This window comes from Hippoglossus stenolepis, chromosome 13 (assembly GCF_022539355.2).
Source record: "Hippoglossus stenolepis isolate QCI-W04-F060 chromosome 13, HSTE1.2, whole genome shotgun sequence".
Lineage (NCBI taxonomy): Eukaryota > Metazoa > Chordata > Actinopteri > Pleuronectiformes > Pleuronectidae > Hippoglossus > Hippoglossus stenolepis.
In genome coordinates, this window is record NC_061495.1 from 7,981,633 (window position 1) to 7,992,001 (window position 10,369).

Below are 10,369 nucleotides of genomic sequence, written 5' to 3' on the forward strand. Positions count from 1 at the left end.
TCCTCTACTGTGACGTCACTCCACGTTGTCAAGGTAGTCGTCTGGTCGACGTCACAACACGGAAGTGGAAGCGGAAGTGCTGTCGGAGCAGCTGTAGGTAGTCGTCAGAGCAGTGTCACACTGACAGGTCCCGTGTGTGTCGGTCCACAGCTTCAAGTCAACATGTTGAAGGCGGTGGTTTTGATCGGAGGTCCGCAGAAAGGTGAGAGGGAACTACTGTCGTCCTCTGCTCGTGTTTACAGGCGTGTGCGTGTGGTGGAGGGGGAGCTAGGCTGCTAATGCTAACAGGAGCTGAACCTGAGCTGCACGGACCAGCTGAGCTTGTTTGTATCACTGACGTGGCAGAATGACACGATCACAACAACACACACTCATTCATAACCTGATCATCCAGCCACGACCTGTAGTTTTACACAGAGCACAATAAACTGTTTGTTGTCTACCTAGCACTGGTCTAATAATTGAACTAGTAAACATTCCCAGTTAACGTAGCCCTGTTGAAAAAACGATTGGGATTATTATAACCAAATGAATATATCTATTAAGTTTAAATACATGCATGCAATTTAAATACAGGCTGCCTTTTATTTTTATATCTACTTATGATAGATTTGCAAGAATCAAGTGTAGACTTCTTAGAAATGAAGTTTCCCATATCTGATCTCTCCTGTGTTTACTTTACGGTCACTGGCCCTGATGAGTATTTTTTCCTTGTGTATTAATCTGACGAATATTTCCCAGATTAATTGATACGTCATTTGGTTTATAAAATATCATGAAATAGTAAAAAAACGTCTAATATCCATCTCACGAGGACACATTTTGATGTCTTGTTTTGTTAAGTCCAAAATCAAAAGATATATATATATGTAATGACAAATCAAAATAAACTTTGTGTTGACGGATCAATCTACTAACAGTTTACTACTAGATTCTTAGTGCTCTGCATAACACTATCTTGTCCATAAAGATGCCCTTTTAAAATACCACAGTTCTGAAAGGATATCTCATAACAATACATCTCATATAATGTAGTTAAAAGTTTGTTTTGGTTTTGATGCCCACTAACATTATAGAAAGCTATCTGAGTTGTAATTGTTTTTTAAAGTAAAAATCTACATTGCTTTGCAGGCACAAGGTTCAGGCCGCTGTCATTTGAAGTTCCCAAACCCTTGTTCCCAGTAGCTGGTGTGCCCATGCTACAGCACCACATTGAAGCATGTGCAAAGGTGAGTGTCTTAGTGATGCAGTATGCAGTATGTATGATGTTCTTTTTTTGCAGCACTGGTTCCTTGTGGAAAAGTAGATCATCTTAGGGTTAACACTGTAAACATGTTTAAAATGATATGTTTACTTCATCCGTAGTGTACGAATGTTTCTCAGATTATGTTGTGTGTACTTATTTTATATTCATCTTGGTATTAGTGTAAATTAAAGTTTAATATTGTATTGCAAGTTGTTACCCTGCATATCACAGAAAGCTTTAAGTTGAATTGGTCTAAACTCAATTGAGTAATACTGAATAATTAAAAGCTCTCTTGTTAGTGTTAATAACTAAGAATTGAATGGAATCAATCCAATATTAACATATTTTGTGTCCCAGGTGCCAAACATGAAGGAGATTCTGCTCATTGGCTTTTATCAACCAAATGAAGAACTGACCAGGTTCATGATTAATGCGCAGCAGGAGTTCAAGATTTCCATCAGGTAAACTATCTTTTCACTGTCTCACCAAACAAGTACAGATAATCATCGTTAGGTTTCTGATTGTGTATTTGGGGGAACGTGGGAGTTTTAATAATGTTTTACTAAGGACTCAAATTCTTTAATCTTTATGAATTTGTGTTAGTGTTACAAGTGGTGCATCACTATCCCTGCTGAATGACTGTTGATATGCTGTTCTTCTGGACTGGCCACTGCAGGTATTTGCAGGAGTATTCAGCCCTGGGCACTGGAGGAGGCATCTATCACTTCAGAGATCAGATTGTCTCCGGCAGTCCGGAGGCTTTCTTTGTTCTGAATGCTGATGTGTCCTCAGCGTTTCCTCTCACAGAGATGCTCAGCTTCCAGAAAGAACACGGAGAACCAAACAGCTTTGTTATCCTGGGGACAACGGTAAGCTCCTATTGTCGGCAGCTGGTTAATGTCTATAAAACAACTTGTAAAATGATTTGAAAGTGAACATTTTACTCCATAGTTCCAGTTGCAGTTTATTTTGTTCAGCGTTAGCATCTAGATTATATTGAATGATTTGTTATCTGATGTCAAAAAGAAAAATGTATATGTGTTTAACCATATGACCATTCTTCTGTTATCAGGCAAACAGAACACAGTCCATGAATTATGGCTGTATTGTTGAAAATGAGGAAACGCATGAGGTATTTAAATGTTCCTGTTTTATATCCCTTAATTGTCATTACCGTCGCTATTCTTGAATCTTAACCACGCCTCTTTTTTTTTATGCAGGTCCTGCATTACGTGGAAAAGCCGAGCACGTTTGTGAGTGACATCATCAACTGCGGTGTCTACCTCTTCAGCCCGGACATCTTCCAGCACATCGGTGCAGTCTTCCAGAAGAATCAACAGGACATGTTACTGTGAGTTTGACACGCTCCCTCACAGGGGATCTGTGCGTGGGAAAGCACGTGAATACCATTTACTCCATTTTCTTTGGTCCTCTTCATCGTCTCTTTTTTTTTTCCTTCCCCTCTCCTCCCTGCCATGATTTGTTTCCCCCACACACTCATCAGATATCCGTACGATGGGTAAGTTGGTACATCGAGGCTGCACGGTGTTGTTATAGAGCACGTAGTGTACAGTGTGAGCTGTAGAAATGAAGAAGCTGCGGTTGCATAGGATGCTTTGTGAATCTTCTGTGCTGCCTGTGCCCCTTTTTCTCTGCACTTTTTTGATAAATTATACATCTCCTATTGTGGACTTTATTTATTTATGGGCTTTTTGGCTAAATTTGCCCTTTAATGGGACAGTGAAGATTAATTGTTGGAAAATCTCTTTGCCTGTCAGAGATTCAACGTTTGAAATGTTAGGAAATACACGTTTTTGGCTTTCTTACTGACATTTAGATGAAGAGGTTGAAATGTGAAGTTACAGCCAGTAATTGGTTAGGTTGGCTTAGCTTAGCTTAGGGTGAATAGTTGAAACAGAGAAAAACAAAATCTAAAATCTGCCTACCAGCAGGTGTAAAGGTCACTGAAGACAAACAATTGACATCTTGTTTGTTTTATCTGTACAAAAACAGAAGTTCAGTAGAGCATCTTGTTTTATGTTGTCCCAGTGGCTTTTTCTAGTTTAGCTAACAAAGTCTAATCAGGTAACTTGGACTTGGGTGAAACTTTGTGTTTCACAGTTGCTAGTGAGCATTTTGTAATGTTCTTGTATCTCATGAATTCTTGCTGCACAGTTTTCCTTCTGATTAGAAGAAGCTTTCTGTCTGATCACAGCCTACGTGTGCATGTGGACAGACGGGACCCTGGTCACTCACAGAAATGAAATCACATGGAATAAGTTCTACGTTTTCAGTGACACTTTTTTCACTTCTGGTGTTTTCTCACACACGGGTGTAGTAGACCTGAGGTTTGGCACCCTCCAAGGACACTGGAAATTTATAGCCAAAAGTCGAACAACAGCATGCATAATTTACCTGCTGACATCAAAAGCACTTAAATCAAACCGGGCACTGCATCAGCAAAATTGTCGAACACATCATAGATACTTCATGGAAAGGATAATTGTTGGACTGCAAAATCTCTCAGGGACTACTTTGCCTCTAACAACGTCTCCTCCTTTTTGGCAAAACTTCGATTATGGGTGCAATCCCTTAAAATATTCTTTTCATCAATATTTAACAAGCCGTTTCATCTTGGGACTCTCACAATACACTATGCCAGAGACCCTGATTAATATGGAACACATAGATTCTTCCCCTTTAGTTTTGGTTCACCGCTAGGTAATCAGCTCTTCTTTCAACCCATTACTGACACCATCATGGTTAGTATAAAATATGCATTTAACTCAGTGCTCTCATTTACTTCTGGGTACTGGATTGTAGGGCAACGCATGTTTTTCTTCAGCTTCAAGAGACGTGTGAGGTAACAGAGCCACTGGGTTAGTTTGTGGACTGAACTAAATATTTAAGGACTCTCAACAACTGTTCAAGAGAGAGTCCACGAGAACTCGTAAGTATTTTTTTTCTCATTAGTACAATTTCTTGTAAGAGAAAACAATTAAACAACGTACTCCCCATACTTGAATAGATTTGATTATTTAAATGAGGTGGTCAGGAAAAGTGGGTATGTTTGGTTCAGGCTGCAACATGGGCCCCCAGATCCTGTCAGTCCTCATGTTTGTGTCGGGAGCATCTTTGTCTGCAGTGACTCATTATTCATTGTGTCATTGATGATATATTGGAAACCAAGGGGCTTATTTACGAAAAAGAAATACAATACAATTCTTTGAAAGATGCAGATGAATTATACTGTATGTTTTGCCACCATATTGGATACTGCTGTCAAATAAGTAGACAAAACCAAACTTACCAGGAAAGTGAACACTTGAACAATCATCGGTGTGATAAGAACTTCCTAAAATAGGGGCGGCTGTGGCTCAGGAAGTTGAGGATCGGCGGTTTGATCGCAATCTCCCACATTCCGCATCCCAAAGTGTCCTTGGGCAAGATACTGAGCCCCAACTGGGTGCTGACGGCTGTGTTGACACTGTATGCGACATGAGTAATGAAGTGCTGCACATAGATAAACCGTTTGAATATGTGTGTGAATGGGTGGATGGCAAAACTGTACTGTAAAGCACTTTGAGCTGTCAACACTAGAACAGTGCTGTATAAATACAGACCGTTTACCTGAAATTCATGAATTCATCATCGTGACAAATGTATTTGACATGTTTGATGTTTAACTTTGGTTCTTGTCCCATCGGCTAACATGGAGGAGGCAAGGTTTATGACATGTATTGTCGGCAGCCACTCATTTTTGAGGAGCCGTCATGTCGTCCATCTTTTCATACAGTGTATGGTTTTTACATATGACATATCATTTTAAATCAAAGTGATTTCTGAATTATTGTATTTTGTTTTTGTTTAAATCCCAACTTTGTCTTTGATTTCATTCTAACCGCTAACTTCTACTCCAAGACTTTAATTTAATAAATGAGTCTTCTGGCCCTGGTTTGTAAATCAGCACCATAAACTGATAATCGGTCTCTTGCAGAGAGGAGCCAACCAACGGCTGGCACAGAGCAGAAGCCATCAGGCTGGAGCAGGACATCTTTACGGCCCTGGCAGGAACAGGCAAACTCTACGTGTATAAAACACTCAGGTTCTGGAGCCAGATCAAATCTGCAGGGTGAGTGAATGGGTCATAAACCCTGTCAGGTTCAACCGGACACAGACTCATCATTACAACATGTGTGACCCCATTGCCTACCAAATGCCCGAGGAGAGGCGAGGCATTGGACGAGCATAAAAATGATTTAGACATTGACATTAAATTCTATTGACACAGTGAACCTCAGCTAACATTGTAATTGTTTAGAGACAGTGGCCATATCCATGATACTCAAAGACATTCTGTGCTCAAAACTAAATGATTTTCTTTTCATTCTCAGGTCTGCAATTTATGCCAGTCGATTGTACCTTAACCAGTATCACAAAACCCATCCTGAAAGACTGGCGTCAAATAAGGAAGGAGGACCGAAAATAAGTGGTAAGATTATTGAACCGGCTGTAGCTTTGTTGTTTTCTCAATTTTTACATAAACACAACTTATGTACATTTTTTATTTTACTATTCATACTTCTTGTTTGCGCAGGTAATGTCTATATCCACCCTACAGCCAATATTGACCCCACTGCTAAGGTAAGAGTTCTTTTATTAAATGTTCTTAACTCTGTGCATACGTACAAAGGAAAATCATCTATATTTAACAGCACAATGTCTTGATAAATATTAGGAAAATTTAAAAGATTCTGTATAATACAACATTTACCAGCAAACTATTGACAGATTTACAAACAGTACATCACATTATAAACACCACACAAAATAAACATGACATAGTCTCCTTGTTGGAATAAATAATTGGCCGTGAATGTGTGGGCGTGTTGATGACATTTCTAACAACTAACAGAGGCAAAACTGAAGAAATGGAATAACACTATTTCAGAATAGAAAAGATGAGTCATACACACAGACACATGTCAATTTGGAAAGACAACTAGACCCTAGAGTTTTTGGTGATACAGACCCACGCAGATGCTGATATGAAAACATAAACGTTATTATTTATACGTTATTTCTGGAGTTCATGTCTGAAAACGTCTGTGTCACTGGTAATTTCATGTCCTCCCTCATATCTAAAGGGTTGTAGTTGACTTGTGTCTCCAGTTAACGTTGTGCGGTGGCTGTAACTTGAGGTGACTTCTACTTGTCTCTGTACAGTTGGGTCCCAATGTCTCCATTGGCACTGGAGTGACTATTGGTGCAGGGGTCAGAGTTCGGGAATCGATCATCCTCCATGGTGTAAATCTGCAGGTGAGCCTCTTTTAAATATGTTGCATATATCATAGTTTACAAGAGGAACTTTTTCCATCCCAGATGAAACAGGACAAGCTAACATGGGGCTCTGGATCTGTGCATGCACACCACACAATCTGCCCTTTCTTCAGCCACCTGGGGGCTTTTCTAACAGCTTTTCTCATTTGGTATTTTGGAGCCTTGCCATTCGCTGCAGTGGGAGTGAAGAAGTGTAGTTTTCATGTCACATCAATAGGTGAACTTTCTCTAAAGTTTAAAGTGTAAAGTATGAGCGGCCTCTGAAATGTTCAACTTCCATCACAGTACAAAACATCAAGTCTGGATTCAAACTGAACCTCCAACTAATTTAATTGAAGGCAAATTTATCTGGCCCTTCACTGTCGGTGACATCTTCACATTTTATTACTGAAGTTATCCACACTTCAGCTGTGACTTCTCTGGAATTTATTCTTAAGCTCCACTGTCACAGCAGAAATATTGTTGCCTGTGCCTCTCACAAAGATGTCATTTTTAACGATTCTGAGTCTGGCATAATTTAATCCCATGTCTCCAGTGATGACTGGTGCCTCGAAAATGAATTTAGGCTGCGGGTGACTTATTGGCTTTCATTTCATATTGCCTACAAGGACAATTTATTAGCAGAGGTCTCCTTCCATATAAACACCCCCTGTTTTTAATCTGGAACTTTAAGTACAGTTTTTTTCACATTTCTAATACATGAGGGAGATGCTTCAAAAGTTTATCTGCTGATGAATTCTTGAACATTTAAAAACTTTTCTGATCTTTTTCTCGTTGAAGGACCATTGCTGTGTTCTGAACAGCATTGTGGGATGGGATAGCACCGTCGGCAAGTGGGCGAGAGTGGAAGGAACCCCAAGTGACCCAAACCCCAACGACCCCTATGCAAAGATTGACAGTGAGACGCTGTTCAGAGAAGGAAAACTCACGCCCTCAATTACTATCCTCGGTAAGTGGGCTCTGACTAAGTGACTGTTTGATATAACAAGTATTTTCAAAATTATCATACTCCATTTGACATATGTCTCCATCTTAAGTGCTGTTTGTCTTCAAGTTTTTGTCTTCTTCTCCATCATCTTCTTCTTTTTTAATTATAATTACTATTATTTTACCCTCTTAAGCTACAGTGCTTTTTTAAGTTAACTACCCTTTTCTTTTTCAAGCAAACCAGAAATTAGGAAATACTCTAAAATATTAACACCCTGAATGCTCTGAGTGAAAATACACCACTGATCTGTAACGTCTTGTCACTTTGCTTTGTCTCCTCAGGTTGTAACGTGACCATCCCCTCCGAAGTGATTATACTCAACTCGATTGTCCTCCCACATAAAGACCTGAACCGCAGCTTCAAAAACCAAATCATTCTTTAGCTAATCTTCCCTGTGCTCCTGTCCACTTACTGTCACTGATGAAGGATGCGGCTGAGCGGCCGCTGGCACTGCCTCTGAGTTACTGTATATAAGATGTCCAAAATGAAGATATGGGACATTCATTAAATAGTTTTGAAAGATAGATTTTTATATATTTGTCCACAGGCCTTATGCATCATCGGATGCCAGCAAAATTGGTGAGGGGCTGATCATGCAAGTTGATTCACCTTGAAAAGTGCTGTGATGCCAGAGGTTTATATTGTTTTTCTATCAACGTTACCGAACTGTAAAACGACTGCAGACACTGTTTGGTTGGATGTATTATAATGTTTCACCCTTGGCAAACCTGAGACTTGTTACTTGTGCTCGAGATTAGAAATGACTAGAAAATAAAGATCTCAGGCTTCAGACTGATTAATTTTTTCGGAGGTGATTATTTATGTGGAACCTTGATTAAAACCTTCAGCATCTTCATTGTTAGGCACAAAAAATTGACCATTAATCTCCCGCAGCTTCCAGATTTACACTGCAATCAAGTAATGCTGCCTTTTTTAAATGTGAACCTAGCAGGGGGCTAAGGGGGCCTCAAGACAAAACACATGAGCAGCGGCAGCAGATACTTAAATTGTGCATTTGCAATCACTGGTGTGGCTTCTCCGATTTATGGATAGAGCAAATGAACATTTACTTATTAAGCCCTCAACCCCCTTACGATCACTTCGGCAGTTTAGCTCCAATTATTGCAACGAGTGTGTCTATTAAGGAGCGATGTGCATTGTGACACTGGAGCTACAGCTTAATATATTTTTAATCAAGTCCCTTCACAATCTAAAAATAAGTTGATGTACACTGGCATTCATAATTATGTTTATTGTAAACTTCATATGTAACTGCAGGTAAGTGTCAGACAGATTCAGGTGCTTATTGCTTCAGCCCCAGTCCAGGGCCACTCGTTACTGGGGTTCTCGGTGGGATGATGTTCATCAACTGTGTTAAAACCTCTGTGCTCCTCACATGAAAGGCAATCCTAATATTCATTAGATCAAACAGGCGTTCCAGTCCCATACCAGTGAATCCTTCCGTTTATTTAGGCTATGCAGAGAGCCGCTCACAGTGGGGGTTCAGCTCGTGGATTCAAATTCCAATATTATTTACTGAGCACTTAGTAACAACATGTCTGGGTTGGGTTTTTTCTTCTGCCTCTTGAGTGGGGGAACGTCGTCGGGTGTTCCTCTCTGAGCAGGTCGCCAGAGGAAGCTCAAGAGCCGGGATGCTCGGTATTAAAAAGAAGTAAACACACAGGTCGGGTTGACATAAGCAATCAGGAGGAGACGACAGCGAAGGTGACATGTGACAAAAAGCTGGATTCAAATTCCTCCCAGCCGGACTCACGAAGGACATTTCAGCTCAGTGAATCAGATGACATGTCTGCTGCCGGAGAGGGGGTGTACCCGCCTCCTCCAGTCAACCTGGGTTTTTAAAAGCATCTCCGCTCCTCTAGTTCGTGTCAACTTGTCTTGGTAGCTTTTTTGGAGGGTTGTCTTCAGTGATTTCCTTGTCGTAGGTTTAGAGGACAACATTTAGAGGACTGCTGATGCCATTAATTATTAATGATTTCTCATATACAGAAACTAAGCATGTTTATATGATCATTTTAATACTGTGACATAAGGAGCAGTGGTGTATTCTTAGATCACCAGTTGAGAAAGAAAAAATATCATGGGTAAAGTTTAGATATTATTAATTATTGGCCACATAGTTTAATTGTTTCTTTCACTGACTGATACCTAAAGTTGAATTGTTTGCATCTGTCATGGAAAAGAGGTCTGAGCCACCCCACATGAAACTCTAGCAGCCAAACAATCAATAAACTAACCTGGTATTAGTCTGGTCCATTTGACACGGTGGATTCCTTATGAGCACATGACAATGAACAGTAATTACAAAGGGGGCTCTGGTTTTCCCTTGAACAACATTTAATCTCTTGCAGGCTCTTGCAGCCATGAAATATTTCTTCATTCAATGCCTCAATATTTATATACTATGTATATCACAACAGTAGTTCGTACAGTACAGCTCTACAGCATGTATGTGCAGCACTTTCTCAATCACACATTAGCGGCACAGCCGTCGGGGGCAAGTTTTGGTTCAGTCCTGTTTAGTGGACGACCCGCTCTATCTCCTGAGCCACAGCCAACTGTTGTCGTTTTTGTCTTATTCTGAAAAGATTAACTGGTAAAAACGTGATGATTGCAGTAAATGAGGTGTGAAGCATTCAAACTCAACTCAATGCCAACATCAGGACTCGTGTGTCGAGTAAGAGTAACGCGTTTAGAAAGCTTGACATCTTCAGACGTGCAAATCATTTCCAAACCTAGCAGGAAATACTTGAAGCCTTCGTCAAACGACTGGG

At 40.1% G+C, this 10,369-nt stretch overlaps 1 protein-coding gene across 2 annotated transcripts; it reads left to right on the forward strand.

The window, feature by feature from the left end:
* Nucleotides 1–44: 44 nt before the first annotated feature.
* On the forward strand, nt 45–8,364 carry gmppaa (GDP-mannose pyrophosphorylase Aa). 2 transcript variants are annotated; one of them, XM_035175194.2, is made up of 13 exons: nt 45–202; nt 1,132–1,229; nt 1,604–1,707; nt 1,923–2,115; nt 2,319–2,378; nt 2,467–2,597; nt 2,751–2,765; nt 5,244–5,378; nt 5,641–5,738; nt 5,844–5,890; nt 6,473–6,565; nt 7,367–7,535; nt 7,856–8,364. In XM_035175194.2, the coding sequence occupies exons 1-13, from the start codon at nt 163–165 to the stop codon at nt 7,954–7,956; spliced, it is 1,284 nt and encodes a 427-aa protein (XP_035031085.1). In that variant the 5' UTR covers nt 45–162; the 3' UTR covers nt 7,957–8,364. The 2 variants fall into 2 exon arrangements, with proteins under 2 accessions (XP_035031085.1, XP_035031086.1); XM_035175195.2 differs by lacking the exon at nt 2,751–2,765.
* The last annotated feature ends 2,005 nt before the right edge of the window (nt 8,365–10,369 follow it).